Raw genomic sequence first — 22,741 nt, 5'->3', positions numbered from 1 at the left:
AGCATGCTAGTTTAATGTCTTTTGACTTATACATTTTAAGTCTCAACACCTAGCATTTTAGACCTGGTTGGAGCCTTGCAGGGCTCCAGTTCAACCCTGTTATTTAACAGATGTCAGTCAAAGGCTAGGAGGTTACAAAGCTCACAAAGTAAAAGAACTGGGACTAGAATCCAAATTTTGAATCTCATGTGTTTTGGCAGTGCCAGAGTTCATCTCTTCATGTTTTTCTATAGATTTCAGCAGCATAACAACCTTTTAAATGTTTTTAGTAAACTATCAAATGTGAATGCATTGTTCTAATATAATTTTGTTTTATTGATTTAGGGAGAGATAGGCTTACCTGGGCCAAAGGGATCTGTAAGTACAATGAACAACAATGGTATAAAAAGTTAAAGTATCAATAAAGCTATAGAAAATGCAATGCTCTGCTTTATGAAATCACTATAAAATTCAATTCTTAAAGGACTTACCTTCAAGGAGATTAATGTCTAAATTTATTCTTTAAGTAATGGATTCATCCCAAGTGGGGGAGGGGACCACCTCATAACAGTGTAAATGGATCTGCCTTTTGAACAATCCACTCTAAAGGAAGTTTTTATCATAAGTAGCTCAATGAGTATACATGGTAATTTCTTTCACAAATGAGTCATTTAAAAAAAAAAACCTGATTTATCCATTGTGGTGACAAGAGTATAAATGAATTTCATTGGCACTCATACCACTGCAAATATTTCAGTAATTTTATTAATCTCCTGTGTGTTCTATTTGGGGAAGTAACATAAAGTCATCATGCATAAGAAAATTGAATAGACAGTTGTTAAAGCTAGAAAATGATCATCTCATTCAATTTATCATTTTACAGAAACTAAACTGATGTCCTTAAAGATTAGATTATTCAGAATTACAGAACCAATAATAGAACCAATTATTAGAATGAAATTTTTAGAACTGAGTATAGAATCGATTAGAGAACTAGCAAACCTGGGATGATTCACTAACTTGAAAGGAATGCATATTTAATACAATAAGAAATTTAAGAGCGTATAAGGCAAAAGATGAAGCTCAGACCTTAACCTCAAATGCCCCCACCACTAGTTTCCATTTAATCTTTTAGTCCTTCCTATTTCTGGAATCTTTTCCACTCTTCTCTGTCCCTATACAGCACATTATCCTCATAGCAGCCAGTGTAATCTAGAGAAAAAATATAAAGCCCACCATTTATCCCTCCTCTGCATAAACCCTTCAAGGAATAACATTTGATAGAATAAAATCAGACTTTAGCAAAATACACAGTCTTTCATGAAGTGGTCTCTGCCTTGCCAACCCCCTCTCTGCCCATCAGTTGTTTTTACTTGGCATGCTATTTAATGCCTTGTGCTGTTCTCCTAGTCTGGAACACTCTTCCTCTTTCCTTAGAATAGCTACCTCCTACCTAGGCATGTAGCCCGATCCTCAGCTCAACTCTCCCCCGGCAGACTCCTGCCCCGGACTTGGGTGCAGTGCCAGCCCTGGGCTCTTTACATACCCTGAGATGGAAACGATTATGTTGTATTAAATCACCTGCTTACACACTGCCTCTAAACACCATTGACAGTCTCAAGCTTGAAGAAACATCTTTACACCCAAGAATCTTTGACAGGAATGGTTTCGGATTGAGAAAAAATTGGGAAGAGTAAACCTTGATAGGATTTGGTAATAGAAATCCTACCTCACTGCCTAGAAATAATCGATAATGTTCAATGGCAAGAATTTGTTATAAAAGGAAAAAGTGAATGAACAATGCAGTGGTCAAAAGGAGTTAATTTCATTTAAATTTGGAATTAACGCCTGATTTGTCTCCTCCCTTCCTACCCCTCTCTTCTCTGACACCACCCACCTATTTCAGCTGAGGCAGCTGAAATGTGTTGTCCCAGAGTCAGGGAGACACACTTTCACTTTGCTCAGTGATCTCAGCAGAGACAAACCTGATAAGAAGGTGAAGTCTGTCCCCCAGTTTCTACTTCATTATACCGCTCAACTGAGGAGTTCTTTCCAAAGACCCGGGCCCTTGAGATATACTGGCCATGTTGGCCCTTGATGTCTTCATGGAAAATGTCCTGTCAGTATTTCAGACATCGTCAACAAGATGATAGATTCTGATCTGGCCTCCTTTGTTCCTCTGCCAATTCTTTAGCGCACGTCTAAATTCATTTTGGCTTCTCCTCAGGCTTGTTTTAGAAGCTGTGATAGTTTTATACTGCAGCTATCTGACAGGTCCAAAGCCTCCACAGCACATCCGCAGCTCTCTCTGTTGACACTGTCTTTTGGGAAGTCTTTGAGGCCATAATTTCTTCACAGAAGCAATTCTGACAATTTTTTGCATAAAGAAAGATCAGAAAAAGCCTACTTGCAAAGCTTTATTCAGACGTGTCTAGTGAGAGCCCTGCGTCATCACCCTCTTCCTTCAGCTTAAATGTCTGACGGTTTGGAAGAATTAGCTCTTCCTAGATAAATGTTGCAAATGAACAAGGAGCAGGATTAAGTGCTTTATGAACTTTATCTTGAGCCCTAGCGCTCTTTAATGCCTCCTGTCCTTTTATCTTCTCATTTTTGTTCTATAAACAAGGACACATTGTAACTACTATGTCATAAATTCTACCAGAGTCAGTTTAACAGAAAGTGAATTAATTTAGTCTCGTTTTAAAACAGTTATTGTAGATGGGGACTTTTAAAAATGCTTTTAGTGGTCTGCTATCAGAAAAAAAAATGTAACTGGTATATGCTTTTGTTCAAAGGAAACAGTTTATTTTTTCACTTCTTTAATATTTAGATTTTTAACTTCCTCAAGAGTCAGATAAATTGTGCACTCGCTCTTTTCGTTCCAGTATTTTGAATGTATTCATTTTAAGTGCAGCATTTTAAAGGTGGCATTTTAAATGTTTTTAGTTAATGTATTTTATAATTCCTGGATACATCTGCTTCTTCAAATTCTCCAGAGTATTATAAAGCTAAATAACTTATGTCCTTGGAAATAACTTTATTTTATGCTTTCGTATTGGTGATACACAAAGTAACATGTCTTGTATGAACTCAATGGACTTTTTGTGGCCAGAAAAACGTCACAAATCTTACTAAAAACTAACTTGTTCTTAGGCAGTAGCTTAAAATAGAGAGAATGTAGTTTAAAAATGCATTATTTCAATTAACATTTTGAAATAGCAGCTATACCAAAGAAAAAGATTTTCAAAAACTTTACTTGAACTGGAATTCTCAGAGACTGTGGCATTCTGTGTCTTTACCTCGAGAATTTGTAAACTCTGAACAAACACCTCTTGGGAGACAGAATGTAAGCAAACTCCAAATTTCATGTAAGTCTTGTATTAATATTAAGCAGACACATTACTTGTGGATAGCTCTGGTTTTATAATGTGCCATTTTGTTCTAGGTGGGTAACCCTGGGGATCCCGGCTTGAGGGGGCCTGAAGGAAGTCGGGGGCTTCCTGGAGTGGAAGGACCGAGAGGACCACCTGGACCACGAGGCATGCAGGGAGAGCAGGGTGCCACCGGCCTGCCTGGCATCCAGGGCCCCCCAGTGAGTGGTGGGCAGTCGCCGCGGTTTCCCTTTGGACACTCCATCTCATAGCACCAGAAGTGGGGCGGGCAGCCAGGCTAGCCCAGACATCAGCCCCTTAGCAGTGTGGGCAAGTTCACTTGTAAATCCAGCCACCTGGCCTCTTGCTGAGTCTGTCAGGTTACCATTTAACAATGTCTTCTTTATGGTTCTGTATATAAACTTTTTTTTTTTTTTTTCCTGTCTCAGGGTAGAGCACCAACAGATCAGCACATTAAGCAGGTTTGCATGAGAGTCATGCAAGGTAAATAAATCATAATGTCTTGACTTTTGGTGTGCTTTAAAGGTGGGAGATTTTAAATAATATTAATTGTTTTAGTTAATGTATTGTCACAGAATAGCTTATAGTCTCAAAGAAAAATTTTATCTTTCTAGGTTAGCCCCCCCCTTTTTTTTTAAGATTTATTTATTTGAGAGAGACAGAGAGTAAGAGAGTGAGCACACAAGCAAGCGGGGGAAGGGGCAGAGGGAAAGGGAGAGAAAGTCTTAAGCAGATTCCCCACTTAACATGGAGCCCAACACAGGGCTTGATCTCATGACCCCGAGATCATGACCTGAGCCAAAACCAAGAGTCAGACACTGAACCCAACTCAGCCACCTAGACACCCTTGGGTTAGCCTATTTTTGTTCTTGTTTTTGTTTTTTGCCAAGGAGGTTAATTTACAAGAAAGCAAATACAGACAAGCCCCCCCCCCCCCCCACTTTGGAACACTAACATCCTACCACTTATTGTGTTCCTGGCACTGACCCTGGCTCTCTCTGTAGCTTCTATGTGGAGTAACTGACAGTCTTCATGCCCATAAGAAGCTTTGGGACATTATCTCTACTCATGTATCATGTACAGAAAATCAATAACTGTATTTTACGAAAATGGTGATATATTTTTATATTTGTTAACCTTTATCTGAATTCATCTATACCTATAGCAATTGCCATTTGTCATAGTGTTTTAGAATTGGTCTAATTCTAATCACATAGAAAAGGAAGAAATTGGGGAGGCAGGAACTGGGGAGATCCTGTAACATTGGGCCCTTCCAACAAATAATTACCCTATTCTTGTTGGAACCAATTCAGTCATGATAAATACTCTTCTTTTGCAAGCTCATGAGATAGTGTCATTTGTGTGGTGGACTTGTAGAGTTTTCCAGAATGAAATTGTCACTTTTATAATTGAAAACCGATGTCTCTTCATGGAAGACATTTAATCTTGAAAGGATATTTCAATTTTAAACGTTATATCCCTAGAAAATTATAATTTATGCTCTTACTTACACAAGGCAAACCAGAATGCTCACATTTAAGCATTTTAAAAATGTTCTTTAGAAATTTGTTTCCAATTCATAATTTCCTTCACACCTTTAAAAAATATTACATCGGCATATTTCCCTTCGAGTGTTTTCATAGGAAAGTTTTCTTGCTCTTCATGGTTTCAGTGAATGATTCTTAATCTCTTTAATGATTCCTGAAAAAGCCCACACAGTTATTAATTTTTAAGACAGACTGTGAACATTCCCAAGAAGCGGGCTATTTTTAATGTCTGTTGTCTATTCCAAACATGAAAAAACTTTTGAGAGGGGAATTTATAAGAAGTCATGAATGCTCAGGGTATTTTAGGTCACTTAATATCTTCAGACTGAAAATGTGGGGCTGGGTCTCAAATGCTCTCTCAAAACTAATTCTGGACGATGTCCTTGGCTTTTTTTTTTTTTTTTTTTAATATTTTATTTATTTGACAGAGAGAAATCACAACTAGGCAGAGAGGCAGGCAGAGAGAGAGAGAGGAGGAAGCGGGCTCCCCGCAGAGCAGAGAGTCTGATGTGGGGCTCAATCCCAGGACCCTGGGATCATGACCTGAGCTGAAGGCAGAGGCTTTAACCCACTGAGCCACCCAGGCGCCCCGATGTCCTTGGCTTTTAAAAAGGTTTGCGACATCCACTTCTTCCTCTGTTAAGAAAGTCATTTTCTGCCCATCCTGGGTTTTCAGAGAACCAGCCAGGACTCCAATGACAGACTCATCCTTTTAGAACACTGCTCACCTGAAAGCCTTGCCGTGCATTTTTTTTTTTTTCTCTCAAATCTCCCTGCCCTAGTCTCAGAACACCAGGACCAAATATATCCAAAAAGAGCTGAATAAAACAGCACCAAGGAAGCTTCTTGGCAGAAAGTCCATGAAAAAAAGATCCAACTTTATTCCCTTCCCACCACCAATTTTGAAGCTCTGGTGACACATTTAAGAAAAAAAGACACTTGAAATACCGCTCCCCCCCTTCTTTTCATTTGAATCATTTTCATGTTTCTGACTTCTCTGGGCTGGTTTATTATCTTTCAGAGCATCTTGCTGAGATGGCTGCTAGTCTCAAGCGACCGGACTCAGGAGCCTCTGGCCTCCCTGGGAGGCCTGGACCCCCTGGTCCCCCAGGACCACCTGGAGAGAATGGTTTCCCAGGCCAGATGGGACTTCGTGGCCTTCCAGGCATCAAAGGCCCTCCTGGTGCTCTTGGTTTGAGGGGGCCTAAAGGTAAGCCATTTTGCCTGGGTAGAACAAAAGAACACACACTGTCCTTCTTCAGATACATCCACACGACCTTCCAAGCTCTAGATACCCTGTGAGACAAGGAGATGTATCGTTCTCTTTTTTTTTTAAATAATTTTTTAATTATTTTATAAACATATAATGTATTATTAGCCCCAGGGGTACAGGTCTGTGAATAGCCAGGTTTACACACTTCACAGCACTCACCATAGCACATACCCTGCCCAATGTCCATTGTATCGTTCTCTTCCACAGTGGTGATGGGAACGATCAGAAAACTATTATAAGGCATCCTCTTGACCTTGCTGTATGTCAACAGGAGGACCAAAACCTAGAATTAAGGTCCCTTGATTTTTAGTACTCATCTTTTTCAGTTACCCTCTGCCTCAATCATAGTTCAAGATAAACTTTACGGGATCTTGTAAAGGATAAGTCAGCCTTTTTTTTTTAGACTCAAAAATCACTGTAGAGGTTTTCTAAAATGGCAACCAGCCTTAGAATGCTTGTAACTGTAACTTAAACTAACAGCATCTGTTAGCAGGTCAGAGGACATAAATTACATCATGAAGTGAAGCCCCCTCTTCTTTTAAAAAGTGACGTCGGGTGTTTAGTTTTGATGGATTTTTTTCAGCTCAGGAGTACAAACTTTTTCCTTCTTTTTTTTTTTTTTTAACTTTTTTCCTTCTTTAACATGTGAGGGAATGTGAGGGAGTTTATTTCTTCCCCTTTTATCGAAAGCAAGTTAAGCCCTTAAAATCAGTGTTTTGTCAAAAAAAAAAAACCAACAAAAAACCAAAATAGTATTGTGAGTGTGTTCGGTGTGGAGCAGGCCCTGCGGAAGGACTGGTTGCCTCAGGTGCTGTTTATTAGTCCAGGTGAGTAAGTATGTCAGCGTGGGGCGGGTGTGTGGCCCGGATCACTGACAGAGACGCTGAACAAAATGAGGAATTTCTATATGTGGCAAGTGACTGACAGTTCTCTAGGGAGCTTTGGAAAGATGTGGCATCAGAAACAAGAGAGGGTTTTTTTTTTTTTTTTTTAATGGTTGTGCACCAATTAGGGATAAATATTATTGTGTGAAGGGTCAGAGGGCAAGCAAGCTGCCTTTTTGGATCTATAAATGAATTGCTGATGTATTTGGCTAACTACACTCTCAACTGGAACAATTTTGTTAATTATACCTGGGTTTTTTTTTTTTTTTTTTGGCATGTGCATTGCCATATGTGAAAAAAATGACCCCTAATTGGAGCCTCTTGCAAGGCTGGCAGGATTTCTGAGCTTTCTGAGGCTGGACAAAATCAAATGTGGAGAGAGCTCAGAGCTCATCTTAAAGAGAACTGAGTATTTTCTTTGAAAGAAGCACATCGCCACTCATCTTTGTCCTGCTTTTAGCCCCTGGTTCAGGAACTCAGGAGTAGGGACTCTCTTTGTGGTTAGTCCCCATTCACTCTGTCCAGTTTCCAAGAAACTCTGCTGCCTCGAGTGGGTTGTTGACTCAGTTATTTGCGTGGCACCAGAGCTCGCGGTGACTCCTCAGCCTTTCTCCTAAGTTCCCTTGTGAGCAGCGGTTCTGAGAGAGCTGCCCCCTGGAGTGTGTCAGCACGGCCAGGGACCTCGTCTGGAATAGAGATTCTCCCGCCCAGCCCAGCCTCCCTGATCCGAGACGCTGCAGGCGAGGCCCAGCAATCTGCGTTCTAACAAGCCTCCCGGTGAATCTGATGCTGAAGGCACCGGTGTAGGGCAGTCACCCATCTTCCTGCCGAAAGGAAACGCCTTGTAGGGGCTACAGGAATCCCAGCCCTGTTTTCTTCGGCTGAAAGGAAGTCTTCATATGTGGGGTAAAACTTAACTTTGAGTTAGCAAGAGAGCTTGCCTGAAGTCCCATTTTATTTTCTAAGAAATGAGCATGTCTCTGTCTACTTGCTATGCTAGTAGCGTCTGCCTAAGGCTGTGCGTCTCAGCCTGAGGTGCGCCGTGGAATCATCTGGGGAGTTTTAAAAACTATCCACGGCTGGATCCCATTCCCAGATTCGGGCTTAATAGGTCTGAGCAGCAGGATTTACAAACACCCCTATAGGATTTTAATATACAACCAGGGCTGGAAACCACAGGAAACAAAGGTAAAATGTTCAGGAAGCATCCTGGGAAGCTCCTAGCAACACTGAATTGTGGCTGTGTGGGCTGACTTGGCTCTAGCAGATGGACCTTATTTTGAAGGGAAGAAAAATATATTCCTATATTTGGAAACTGGAAGATGCCCCCGGCACAGAGTTTATACACCAAGCATTGTTCCATCGTCTAAGAGACTTCCCCCTAATATTTCTTCACTATTTACGACATAGTCTATAATCTAGAAGAGATACAGTCTTTCTTTTTTCTAAAGGACTTTTTTCCCCACCTTCCTCCATCCCTTTATAATCACTGGGTTCCTTTAAAGCAGGATCTTTTCTGTTTTACTTTTTGAAATCTGGGGTGTGGGAAGGAAGGAGTACTGTCATTTGATCTTATCAATCAATGCTGTCACAAATTTGGAAATGTAGGATTCTAGGTAACTGGACTTGACCTTTCTTGTCCTACCACATACATTATAACAGTAATAGTTAATTGAAAACATATAATGTCCCACTAGCCAAAGGTTACAGGTCAATTTTTCCCAGAGAACAAATAGTCCAGCATTTGAAACTTAACTATTAGAGAAGAGATGTATTTCAGTGTCCCCTGCTGTCTTTTTCCCATGCTTAATAAAGGGAGAGTCTGAGCCTTGCTCGCCATATTACTTTGAGAGTCTTTTTCCAAGGAAATTACTACACAGATAATGAACAAATAAATTTTACTAAAGCATTGAGCAGTTCAAACTATGTCTTTCATAAAATCATTTTTTCCTAAGCAATTAGTCTGCAAAACACAGTGAAACATTTTCAGTAGGAGCTAGTAGAAATATCTGCCAGAAATCATACTCAAATCTTAAATCATATTTATAATTTTTTTGTTTTTCATGGACATGTTCTGTGCAATATTATACAAAGAGGGCCAAGACCCATGCCACGGGTACATTTTATATGTCTACTCAAGCAGAAACATGAGAGATATCTAACTGGCTTTATGTTCACTTTGTTTAGCATCAGTCTTCTGGGTCATAAATTCTGTGTCATAAATACTATTTTTAAATGTTCATAGTCTGGATTAATTTTAAGTTCCTTTGAGTAAGACTAAATATCTGTTTTTAGAGATTTCCATGTGAGTCAAACAGATGTGTCACCATGTAAATGACGGCTTGAGGAAATATACACGTCATTACCGTGACTGACTCTTTTTTCGGTATTAGTCAGCTTGCATGGGCTTGGAGTGTCAGCTTCAGCTTTCAAGTAAATGAAATAAAGAGCAACCACGGAGCAATGAGAATTTCTTTCGTTTTAGCCACTGTGTTCAGACGGAGCTGTTTTGCTACTTACACTGCACATTTCCCTTTTTACCTTATCTAAAGCTCATTTGACAAGCTCCCTCTGTTTTCCCACACAGTAGGCTAGCTAATAAAGGTGCACCTTTAGTTCCCTGAGCCAGTTTTCAGACATGTCAAAAGAAGCCAGGATCAGGGTTTGAAGGAGCGGGTTGACCCCGGGGATCACAGAGCCAGGCCGCAGCTCCCTAGGCTGGGAAGGACCTGCAGCTCGCCCCGTGCCTCTGTCCTGGAGCTCCTCTAAAAATTGTTGCGTCTGCAATTGATGACAACCACAAGGCAGGATCACGACGAAGACCGCAGTCTTCTTCCGTGCAAGCGACATTTTAAAGGGGATGTGTCTTCGTGCTGTAAAGTGTTTAACTTTCACGGTTTGCGTGAAAGTTACATTTTAATTTATAATCTTCCCCTATCTTCGGAAAATGTGGCACATTTATTGGTTCTCTTCTCGTTGCTAGCCTCCAGAATTACAGTGATATGACATTTAAATTGCTAAGTTAACAAGAGCGCTCAAGTTCTTCATTTTTAAAATGCTAATTATCATTATCTTCCTAATATAGTAAGGCCATATTGGTGAGTGTAAAAAAACAGCTTATGTGAATGAGTTCAACTTGAGCTCTGTATCCTTACACAGTGTTTATATAATTTAAAAATTGTTTTTAAAATATATTTGATTCATGATAAAAAATATTCATACAAGGATATTCACAGCTAAAATCAAAATATGGTGACTATTTAAACATTCACTTCATAATTAGAGTTGTTTTGTTTTTGTTTTTGTTTTTGTTTTTTACTATTTTGGCGTGCATGCTTTTGTTTTTTTAAAATTCTAACGAACTTGACTCAATATTGAATCAAGTTGGGCTGATACGAATGTTTGGAAAACATGATCATGTATAGAATCTTGAAAACTGCACTGCATCTTCTACAAGAGTCGTGGGATAATATAATACTATGCCAGTGGGATAGTAGAATAATGCCTTCTACTAAGAGCCGTAAACGTCATTTAGGAGCAGTTGACTAGGTATTAGGGCACTTTGTTAATGAGGCCAAGTTTCTGGGTTTCTCTGCAGGGGCCAGGATAATTAATGAAACTTGGTTCTGTGGCTGAAAATCAACTGTCTTGCAAATAAACATGGTTGGTTGTAATCCAAAGCTCATTCCCTGTAAATAGTGAATCACAAGTGAAACGTGGGCACTTGTGATAGCACATTTTAAATTTTGAAAATTCATTAATTTATTTTCAGCCATACTAAATTTATAATGTTTGAGAATTTAAAATATATGAAAAGATATTTACTGAAGAGTTTTTCTCCCACTCTGGTCTCCCATCTCCCTAGATTCCTTTATCCTTTCCATGAGATAATCCCTTTTATTAGTTTCCTACATATCTTTACCAGAGATACAATATACAGTTATATACACTCCCTACAGCCTTTTAGAAACAAGTCATATTGCCCTATAGTAGTTATCTGGACCTTAAATTTTTTCACTGACCACTATGTTTTGAGATCATTTTGAAGAGCTTCCTGGTTCTTCTTCATAGCTGTCTAGTATGCCATTTTGCGGAAGTAGCATAACGCATTTAGCCCTCTCATGGACATTTAGTTTCCCATCTTCTGCCATTACCGCAAGGCTGCTGTGGACCACATGATTTCATATTTGTGTAAATATCAACATAACCTTTATGTTTCTACGATAAATTTCCAGAAGTGGAATTGCCAGGTAAAATGGTACTACCATTTGTAATTTTGATAGATATTGTTAAATTACCCTCCAAGAGACTGTCTCAGTTTGCAGTCTTATTAGCAATATATAATGATGTGTTTTTCCACATACTTGCTAGCATATGCTGTTTCTACTCTGGAATTTTTGCCGATCTTATAATTCAAAGTAGCTTTCGTGTTATTTTAAATTTCCATTTATTTTGATGTGAGAGTGAAGTCAAGGAATTTTTCATATATTCCAGACTTATTTTTGTTTCCGTTTAGTGGCTTTTTTGCTTATATATTCTGTCTTTTTATTGTTGTTGACCTTTTTGTATAGGTTTTAGGAACCCTTCGTATTTTGAATCATAACAGAAAGGCCAACTCAAATCTGAAGTTATAAAATAATTCTCCCTTGTTTTCTTCTGGTTCTTTTCTTTTTTTTTTAATTTATTTTTTTCTTCTGGTTCTTATACATTTAAATGTTTGATCCACTTGTAATGTATCCCGGATTATGTTGTGAGGAACAGATTCAACTTTATTTTTTTTTTCCAGCTGGCTTCCCACTTTTGTTCATAGTGTTCATAGTTTTTATTTGTTTTATTGACTTGTTTGACTGCTTCTCACTTTAAGATGGCATGTTTATTACAAAACAATATCCTTTATGTATCCGAACCTGTTTTTGGGCTGTTTCAGTGGTTTATCTATTCATGTAACAGCACCACACCATGTTAATTGGTTTAATACGTGGTAGGATTAATTCCCTTATATAGCTTTTCTTTTTGGAGTTTTTGTGGCTATTCTGGTTTATGCATTTTTCTGTACAAACTTCAGAATTCCCTTTTTTGGTTAAAAAAATTTTTATTGGGAACATGATGAAACTTCATCTTAGGGAGAACTCACACCTTTTTGTGATGATGTCATTCCACCTAGTGATGATGTCATTCCACCTAGTGATGATGTCATTCCACCTACAAACAGTTGCCAAGTCCTTTTGTATCCTTCAGAAATGTTAATTTTTAATGTTGGATTTGCATATTTCTGATTAAACTTCTTCCTTGTTATTAATTTAATTGTTATTATAAATGGGATTTTTTTCACTACATCTTGGTTCTGGTGGTTGTTTGTATATATGAAAACAACTGGTTTTCATATATTAATTTTGTATCTTGCTCCTTTACTGAATTACTCTCATTGCTTGTAGTAGATTTTGAGTTGATTTTCAAGGATTTAAGATACACACTGTTACCACTTAAAAAGAGGGATGTTTTCGACTCTCAAACTAAATGACAAATTCTAATGATAACGTGGGCATCTCTGTGATGCTATGTGTCATGGAACTGCTTCTCATGTTTCCCAGGAGGCGTTACCCTAACGCTCCCGTTGAGGTAGATACATTTTATCATGTTTAAGGAGGCAGCATTTGATTCTTAGTTTACTGAACGTTGATCATTAGATATTTTAGTTTATCATTTAATGAATATGATTATTTGATTTTTCCCCTTAGATCTCTTCATATAATTGCCTTATGTTTTGCTTGGCTATGTATTTACTACAACCTCGTTTGTGGCAACTTCATGAGATTTTGCTTTCTCAATGCTGGGTCTGCTGAAAGTTTAAAAATATGGAACTTTCTTTTTATAAATATACAGAAAAATAACATTTCTCTAATGAAATGCAGGTGACTTGGGAGAAAGGGGGGAACGTGGCCCTCCAGGAAGAGGTCCGAAGGGCTTGCCCGGAGCAACAGGTCTCCCAGGTAAGTGTGCTACATGGCAGCACAGGGTTGAGAAATTGGTAGTGAATGCGCAGTCTGAATTGGATACCATTATAGAGACCTGCCCTTTAATTACTTATGCCTGTCATGTGATTCTCAGTAACGGCTGGCACAGATTTTTCAAGACCAACTTTAATGAAGAGTTAAATGAATTGTAAATCATGCCTCTGTTCCTCGTGAGAAAACAAGTGTCAGGGCTTAAAATATTAATTTCTTGAATAGAGGACTTTAAAAAATCGTGTCAAGGTCCAGCCACAGTGCACTGTTAGAAAATTTTGAATGAATGAGGTCCTAGCTGTCGTTAGCCTCATTGATAGTTTCCTGTTTATTTTTATTTTAAAAATTTTTTTATTTTTTTAAAGAATTTATTTATTTGACAGAGAGAGATCATAAGTAGGCGGGGGGGGGGGGGAAGCAGGCTCCCCGCTGAGCAGAGAGCCTGATGCAGGGCTGAGATCATGACCTGAGCCAAAGGCAGAGGCTTAACCCACTGAGCCACCCAGGTGCCCCTTCGTGCCTGTGTTCCTCATGAGAAAACAAGTGTCAGGACTTAAAGTATTAATTCTTGAAAATAGATGACTTTTAAAAAACCATGTCAAGGTCCAGCCACAGTGCACTTGTTAGAAAATTCTAACAAGTGCCGTTGTTAGCCTCATTGATAGTTTCCCATTTATTATTTATTTTTTAACTGAAAAGTCAGAGCAACAAGAAACTTAATCCAAGTTTTCAAACTACTCATGTTGCATAGGGGGTAACCGAAGTCTCATTTTACAAGCTCCTGTTTCAAACATCCAGACCCTCCAGAAACCCATATCCAAAGTAAATAAATAAAATAAATCTGAACATTCCTATTCATATAGCCACAAAGAACCACGCACGAGCCACGTATCACAGCTGCACTGGCTGAGGTGACAAAGTTGCCTCTGTGTGAAGAGCCTGGATTTGCACACTGGGCGTCTGTTCTCTCTTTACACACTGGCTCCTCTGTCCCTACAGCCCAAGCTGCCACACACATCCTCTGGGAAATGGCCCACAAGCCCCACCACAGAAGCAGCAGAGAAAGTCAGTTCGGTTTAAGCGCCTGAATGACATGCAGCCTCCCAGCGAACCCTTACGGCTGGGCTAAGTAAGGCTTCCAAACCCTGGATCTGAGGAGAATCAGGGTGAGAGGTTCTGCTGAGAAAGGGTGGTCCACGCTTCCACAGTGGATTTGAAAAACTTGGTGTAGGGGAATTTAGAAAAAGAAATGCTCATTTTCTAATTCTGACAGGCTTACCTATTCAATCATGCTTCTAATTGCAGCCAAAAAACATCACTGCTTTCTCATTATCCATTTCATTGCTCCTGGGAATTGCTCTCATTAAAATTTTTTTAAAAATATGAATACATTTGGAGACGGCTCAAACACTGCTATGTAAAACTGTGATTCATGGGTCTGTCAGAATGCTTTCACAAATTGATAAATTTTCGTGATTGGAAAAGGAGGTTTTATGATTAGAAAAGGAAAGAAAATCTGGTTGAAGCTACATGGGACCAAGAGAAGATTTCAGTGTATGATAAATTCTGCATTCATTCATGGATGTTTAGCGGAGGAAAGGGAAACAAAATTTACTGAGTGCTTTCCTCCTTTATCAGTGGTAGCGATAGGTGGTTTAAAGCTGATAAAAATATCATTCTAATTTACTTAATTATCTATATATTATAAGGACTGCCTTACAATTTCTCCTTCTCCCACTTTGTTGTCAAATCATGGAACAGTTCTCAGACCAGCAGGTTGCATTCTTGGCAAGGTTTTCCTTTAGCAGAAATAGATGATCATTTCTGGTGACTGTTAGTTTCAAAAACTCTTGTCGATAAACCATGTTTTGGGTTTCAAATGGGAAGACTGAGGCCGACCCAGCTCTGTACATGCAGTGTCCCAGGCTGTCGTGAGGGGACGAGTCGGTCTCCACCTGCAGTAACCCACTCAGAGTTGCTGAATCTGACTGGGAACAGTTCCCAGGTGCTCTTGGGCCATCGCTCTCCCAGAAGGGGGCGTCCCTGGTTTGCTTTTTAGTACCTCAGACATTGGTGCTGGGCACAATGGTTAAGACAGGACAAGCTCATCCCTGGCAGCTCTGCCTGGGCCCCATCTTGTCTCCCTTAGGAAAAAATTAATTTGTTATAGCTGGTCTTGGATTTAATACTTAAATATGATCTGTTAAGAACGTTGATGGGCTATTTCAGGACTGGGGCACCTGCCCTTTGCCTTTTCCTTTCTGCCTCTTGCCAGTACTTGTCCCTTGCTTCCTGGTACCACTTTGAAATCTGGGCTTTTATTATATTTCCCTTGAGAGAATATCTGACATTATTTAGTGGAAAATCTGAGTTTCAGATTATATTTTAAAAGCCTGGGCCACTCTTCAAACGCACGCAGTTTTGCAAGTGCTTTAGTGCGCAGGCACAAAGGGTTTATGTTCCCCCCAAAACCCTGAAGCATCAGCTGGGTGTTTTGGTTTTCTCTGGTTTTTAGGTCAGCTCACATTCTCTTGTCTACACTATGAATATGCTTAGCTAACAATTTCCCCAATCCATCACTCCGCAAACAAGAGCTTTTTGAGTCATTCATCTCCTTAAGCTAGTACTGGGCAAATGAGCTATCTGGAGCTCCACGGTTCAGACATCCTGGGTTCAAATCCCAACTCTGTCACTTACTAGCTCTGTGACATTGGGTGACTGCCGACTCCAAATCATAAATGCAAAGTACGGGTTCACGGTAAATTATTAAATGAGTTCACTGTCCACTGAGAGGCTGGGCTTTTTAATTTCCCTGGCAGAGCCTGGAATGTGATTAGAAATGTGGTTTCTGGGCTCTCACAAACGTAATAGTAACAGGACTTTAGGGCCTGGAGGAACTTCCAATAGCACTCTGTGCCGGGACTTGTCTGGTACCTAAAACATCTTGCAGAACAGGATAATCTGCAACTTTCCTTGTTGTCTTCTATTGAGACTTGGATTTGGGACTTAAATCCTCCTGGGTGAGAAAAGTTCCTTTGATCATTCTTTCTGACGTAAACATATCTGATATATGATATATTTGAAAAAATGTAACTAATGCATTAATTATCTATCAGTTGTCAGAATTCCTTTGCTCTTAGATAGTTTTAGTTCTTTGTCTCCTTTCCATATCATATCTCTCTGTTCAGTGTTGAGTGTCTCGTGGCCCTTTGGGCTGTAATGGTACGCTGCTTCATATGGACCATAGATCATTATTTTTTTTTTTAAAAGATTTTATTTATTTATTTGTCAGAGAGAGAGAGAGAGCAAGCAAGCACAGGCAGACAGAGTGGCAAGCAGAGTCAGAGGGAGAAACAGGCTCCCTGCAGAGCGAGGAGCCCGATGTGGGACTCGATCCCAGGATGCTGGGATCATGACCTGAGCTGAAGGCAGCCGCCCAACCAACTGAGCCACCCAGGCGTCCCTGGACCATAGATCATTATTAAACCACCACGCTGACTGGCTGTAGGGCTCTTTGTCTAAGAAGTTCCCGTGAATCCTCCAGTCTGTGTCGCACAGCCGGAGGGAGGCAGAATGGGTACTTAGGGAGGACGGGCTCGAGCCAGGCGCGCAGGGTGCACACACGGCTCTGTCACTTCCTTGCAGCTACCTCACCTCTTGGTGCTTCCATTTCCCCTCCGTGTCACAAGGTTAATAAGCATGTGTACCCTCTAGAGTTATTCAGGAAGATCTACGTACACACGAATACATGCAAAACACTTAGAACAGTGCCTGGCATATGGCCAGCATTTTGCAAACTTAGCTATGATCATTTTGTATTCCTCTGTTCATGTTTGAGGAAATACAGACGTACAAAGGTCACCTGCTCTGACAAAGATCTCTCAGGTCATAAGTGACAGAGGCAGATATTCATACTTCCTAGGTCCAGGTTCATGGAGTAGACAGAATGTTGAGCTGGCTCTCCAGTCATGTTTGTCTTTAGTTTAGTCTTTGCCACTCTAGCCATGTAACTTCAGCATGTCCCATAACCATTTAGTGTCTTGACTCCTTTTTGTCTCTCACAGAGCAGAGCAGATCACATTAGAGATCCCTGGGACTTTAGATAACCTCAACCCCTGCCCCTACCTTCAGTCAGTTACCACAGGTCTTTGGTGGTATCACTTGATTGGGTTGGCTCATTAAGAGTAACCCTCTATGCCTGCTGCCTCTGAACTAGCTTGCTTGGGACCAGTTCCTTGCCGCTCTGAGGATTTTAAGGAAATGTTTTAAGAATAGGTCCTGATCTCCATGTGCATTCAAACTCATAAAGGGAAGAAGCCAGTTAAATATGGACTCAGAAGTTTGTGACCACCAGGAAAGTGGCTTGTGGGCTGACATGCTTTCCCTTCTTGGATGAGGAGAGAAGGGTAGATCTGGCTTTGTGCGGGGTCACGCTAGGCAACTGGGCTATTTAGGTTTCTTAGGTAAAATTTGCCCAGAGGTGAGCTTTGCTTGTGAATATTGAGTGGAAAAACCCCCAACAAGCCCCAAACCAAAGGCACATTCAGTGTAGCCTGGTCTAGCAGTAGCCATTTATCCTATTTCTGTCACTGCAACTATTATATTTGGCCGTGGGGATCTTAAATACACAAACAACTTTATGCCAATTCCTTTAACATAAATGCTTTGTTAAACACCACAAAAGTAAGCTCTGCATAAGCTGAGAACTGTAAGGAAGTCTCTGACACATATTTTACATAACCTGTGGATAAATCACCAAATTAATGCTGAAAATTACTTGCAGGTGGTTTTTTAAAGGCGTTTATAGGGTCCCTTTCACTCTGCGGCATGTGTTAGATCCTTCAGAATGTTCCAGGGGGGTCTGGTTTCTGTCAGTGTAACATGACTACCCTCTAGTGTTCACACAGAGAATAACACAGACATTTATTTTTAAAAATAACACTGGCCATAACGTTTTTATAGGCCCTTGAAATTTCAGAAAACTGTGTAATCATTAGCTGGTTAGTGCAGCTAACACACCCACGAGGCAGACAAAGCATAATGCGAACACTTCAGATCTGTTTTCTTCTGAGGAGTTGGAGGGTAGTTTACAGATATTTGCTAATGAAGCTGTGGGACTTCTTGAATGATTAGGACTGTGACATAGTGTCACCCCAAAATTACATTCCTAAACAGTAACAAGAACATTTGAGAGTAAATGCCCAGGGTCTGGGCTCACCAGAAACTGACGATCTGGTATGTGACGGCTGGTTTCTTCCCCTGGTCATTTCTACAGGACAAAAACCTCATTAAAAAAAATCTTTAGTTTCTTAGGACACTTAGAGCTCCAGAAGAACCAGTACTACTCTTGTTGATTGTACCTCTTTTTACTTCCTAGTCAATTCAGGTGCAAAGAATTAAACAAAAAACACCCCCCCACACACACACCTGCGGCGCGGGCACACGCACGCCCATGCGCAGTCGCGCACACACCGCGGCAGAATTAGCTCATCCATGGTTGTGAGAGTAAGGTTGGATTAGAGGGGTGGCAAAGGGCCCTTGTTTCCAGCTGCAACACCCTCGGGCTATGTGATGATGGACGATTATTTAGCCTTCTTAACTCTCAGTTCACACAAGAGGATAATAGGATCAACGTTGAGCACAGTTCATAGCTATGGTAAAGTGGAAATAGTTTGTAAGTGTTGATGAGGATGATGACCTTGATGACAGTGACATCATAAAAGCTCCCGAAGGTCACTTGCTGTTTGCCTAAGGGAGAATTGGACTAGATGTGCTTTACATAAAATAAATCAAGGGTACACAGGATGGCTTCATCAACTCTTTCTTCAGAGGATGAGCAGGAATCTGGAGTAAATGCAGCAAGTGAGAAACCTCTCCTGGAATGTGTAGTGATGGGGCACCACATATGAAAACCTATAAAGCTTTCCTTCTGCTTTCTAATATTGGTGTGTAGTAGAGAATAAATTCCCTTAAGTTTAAGGTTTTAGGCAGGTGGCTGGTTCTGCAAATGTTCAATAAAAATTTGAATCCTAACGTTTAGAAACGGAGAGACCTATTCAAGAACTCAGCTTCGAGTTTTCCCTGACAGTTATCAGAGGTTCTGCAGGCTCTGGCCCGCCTTCCCTCGTGGCAGCTGTGGGCTAGAGCAGAGCTGCCACAGGCCTTGGTCCTCCCTGTAGTCTCCCTGCCACTGAGGTAGGACTTCTCATTATATCAGTTTTCATTAGACCTGTGTTATCACTTTTCTTCTTGGAAAGACAGCAGGGCATTCTTTTTTTTTTTTTAATATTTTATTTATTTGACAGAGAGAAATCACAACCAGGCAGAGAGGCAGGCAGAGAGAGAGGAGGAAGCAGGCTCCCTGCGGAGCAGAGAGCCGGATGCGGGGCTCCATCCCAGGACCCTGGGATCATGACCCGAGCTGAAGGCAGCGGCTTTAACCCACTGAGCCACCCAGGCTCCCCGACAGCAGGGCATTCTTTTTAAAGATTTTTTTTTTGACAGACAGAGATCACAAGTAGGCAGAGAGGCAGGCAGAGAGAGAGAGGAAGGGAAGCAGGCTTCCCGCTGAGCAGAGAGCCCGATGCGGGGCTCGATCCCAGGACCCTGAGATCATGACCTGAGCCGAAGGCAGCGGCTTAACCCACTGAGCCACCCAGGTGCCCCCAGCAGGGCATTCTTAATCCAGGGCCATTTCTTTACTTTCTTAAGGGTCAGCAGACTTTTTCTGTGAAGGACCAGAGTTTTTGGATCTCTGGACCCTGCGGTCTCTGTGGCAGTTAGACAGCTCTGCCCTTGTAGTGAAAAAGCAGCCGTAGGTGATACATACGCACAGGGCCATGGCTCTGTTCTAAAACTATTTACAAAACAGGGGTTGGCTCCTGGGTTCCCCACTGTTCGCCCACCCTGATCTGTCTTATCCGCTTTGCCTCTGTGGTCATTTGGTTTGTGAACTTTCCTTTAGGCATTTTCTCCTCTTCATCTTGATTTGATTTTGTGAAGGCAGACATGATATGTCTCCATGGGAACACTGCTGCGCCTGAGGTGTGTGAAAGTTACCCTTTATGCGCACCTTTTTCTGGCCTATCTTTTAAACCTTCAAAGAGCGACTTTGAACAACCGCTTTGTGTCAGGAGACCTGGAGAGGCTCTGCTAGAGGCTTATTTATTTACAGGTGCTCTTGATGAGGGAAAAACTTTCTCAGGGCCCTTGTCTTTAGAGGAAAACACAATCATCTGCTTCACTACAACTTAATATAGTTAAGTGGAGGCTCATGGGTAGATTAGGGGAAATCATTACTTCTCTGCTTATCAAAGGCTTGAGGTGGATAGAGTCAAAGATAATGATTCAAACTTAATAATGTGTTGTTCTATATTCTTGCTTTGTGTGGATCTAATTGTAAGCATCACAGGTAGAATGAGATCTTATATGTAAAATAAAATCTCTGATCTAGCTTCTTTCTAAAATTATGTGAGATGGCGCCTGGGTGGCTCAGTCTGTTAGGTGTCTGCCTTCGGCATGATCTCAGGGTCCTGGCATCGAGCCCCAGGTAGGACACCCTGCTCAGTGGAGAGTCTGCCTCTCCCTCACCCTCTCCCTGCTGCTCTGCCTACTTGTGCTCTCTCTCTGTCAAATAAATAAAAAAATCTAAAAAAAAATAAATGAGTAAATGAAAGTATGTGAGATATATGTAATAAGACCATTTAGTACAACTGGACCACTATAATAAGACCAATAAAAGACATGTGTAATAAGACCACAAAAATAGAAAAAGAAAACTAAAACCACTGAGAAAGAAGGAAAGTAACTAAATCTAAGCAGATACATAAGCGAACATGTTCACTGTTTCAGCAGAATGGCCCAGATAGGAGGGCTGAGATGGAAAGGGGATCTCTATAAAACTGTATCATCATGGTACATACAATTTGTCTCACACTGATTGCTCCTGCCATCTTTATGCTGATAGTATGAAAACACTGCTGGTGTGATGGGGTGGGTAAACATTCAGCAGAAATTCCTCCCTGCCATGGGGTGCCCTGCCTCAGAGAATGTGCCCCACGGGGTGACCAAACAACCTTTGAACATGACAAAGGGAACAAAACGCTCCTGAGGAACGCAGGCCATGATAAAGTTCACCCAGGGGTGAACCCCTGATGGGAAAACATCTGGGAAGTTTGCAGGTGCACTGCACAGGCTTCTAAGACATCCGTCAGTGATATCCTCACAATCAAATAGCCCCTACTTATTAGAGGCTTTCAGGCATGGAATTTAGTTTTAAGGAAGGTATCATCCCATCTTGGAGATGAAGAAACTGAAAGATTCATGACTTGCTAATGCCACCCTATTCACAAATGGCAGAGCAGGAACTTAGAGCTCTCTGCCTCTAAATCCTGTGCTTCTAACCACTGAGCTATAATTGTACTCCCTGTCTGGAGACTGCTCGCCTATTAGGGATGATGCTACTAGAGAAATACACCGTGAGCCACAAGGAGAGTTGTGTGCATAATTTTAAACCTGCTAGTAGCCACATTATCAATGTCAAAAGATCAGGTGAAATTAATCTTAATAATAGTTTATTTAAGCCATTGTGTCTAAAATATTATCACTTTATCATGTAATAAGAACAAAAATTATTAATGAAACATATTTTTAAAAATTTTACACTATGATGTACGGTGTGGCGACTAACAATGTACGTACAATGATGTACGGTGTGCTAACAACTACATTAATAATTATGCTAATATAAAATTTACACTCATTTTTCAAAGTCCGGGTTGTTTTACACTCTTGCAGTTCATACCAATTTGACTTAGCCACATTTCAGTGCTCAATAGACCTGTGTGGCCAGAGGCTACCCTACTGGAGATGCTGAGGCCTCCTTTCATTTTTAATTTCTAAGAAATCCAAGTCCAGTGAAGGAATTTTATCATCATCATCGATCTTCATCCATCCTCTCCAAAAGCACTTTCTAAGGCCCTGGGTGCTCCCCGCTGGGCTGTGGGAGGGAGTCGGGTGGGTGCCTTGTGGCCAACTCACTGCCATCGGGGTTCTCCTATTCACATGTACAACCGTTTGTGTTTCAGGTGAACCAGGTCCTGCCAGCTACGGGAGGAATGGCCGAGATGGCGAGCGAGGGCCCCCAGGGGTGGCAGGAATTCCCGGGGTACCTGGCCCCCCGGGCCCTCCTGGCCCTCCTGGGTTTTGCGAGCCAGCTTCCTGCACCCTGCAGGCTGGGCAACGGGCATTTAGCAAAGGGCCCGATCAGTGAAAAGCTTAGTGCCGCGTGGCTGTCTGCCATAAACTGTGCCTGGCAAAGGAGCGTGGAGGAGAAACCCGACTGAAGCCAAGGCAGGAGACCACAATGCATTACCTTCAACGTTATTACCTAAGTCTTATTTGACGGATTTAAAACAATGGTGCTATTCAATAAATCCTCTTTCTTTGCCTTTGGAGAGTAGACAGGAGAGTCATCAGATTTAAAAAACAAAAAAACAGAAAACACACAAAACAACCACAAAAACCCCCAAACCCTCTCTTTAAATAAATTTATAATCTTGTTGCCGGGGCGTTGAACTTTAGCGCGCTGTGCGTATGGGACACATCGTGGGCCGCTGTGCCAATAAAGGAGGACAAACGGTCTGGTTTTCCTTAGCCGGAG

At 41.0% G+C, this 22,741-nt stretch overlaps 1 protein-coding gene across 1 annotated transcript in view; it reads left to right on the top strand.

Moving 5' to 3' along the window:
* Positions 1–22,498, top strand: part of COL9A1 (collagen type IX alpha 1 chain) — a 93,422-nt gene extending 70,924 nt beyond the window's left edge. The window contains exons 33-38 of the mRNA XM_046005753.1: positions 325–357; positions 3,425–3,571; positions 3,800–3,854; positions 5,940–6,128; positions 12,988–13,065; positions 22,167–22,498. Coding sequence (XP_045861709.1) covers positions 325–357; positions 3,425–3,571; positions 3,800–3,854; positions 5,940–6,128; positions 12,988–13,065; positions 22,167–22,351 — 687 coding nt within the window. The 3' untranslated portion in view covers positions 22,352–22,498. The remainder of the gene's footprint in view (positions 1–324; positions 358–3,424; positions 3,572–3,799; positions 3,855–5,939; positions 6,129–12,987; positions 13,066–22,166) is intronic.
* The last annotated feature ends 243 nt before the right edge of the window (positions 22,499–22,741 follow it).

The sequence above is a fragment of the Meles meles genome, chromosome 5 (assembly GCF_922984935.1).
Source record: "Meles meles chromosome 5, mMelMel3.1 paternal haplotype, whole genome shotgun sequence".
Taxonomy (NCBI): domain Eukaryota; kingdom Metazoa; phylum Chordata; class Mammalia; order Carnivora; family Mustelidae; genus Meles; species Meles meles.
The sequence above is the reverse complement of the archived record's forward strand: the minus strand, read 5'-3'. Positions and strand labels throughout refer to the sequence as shown.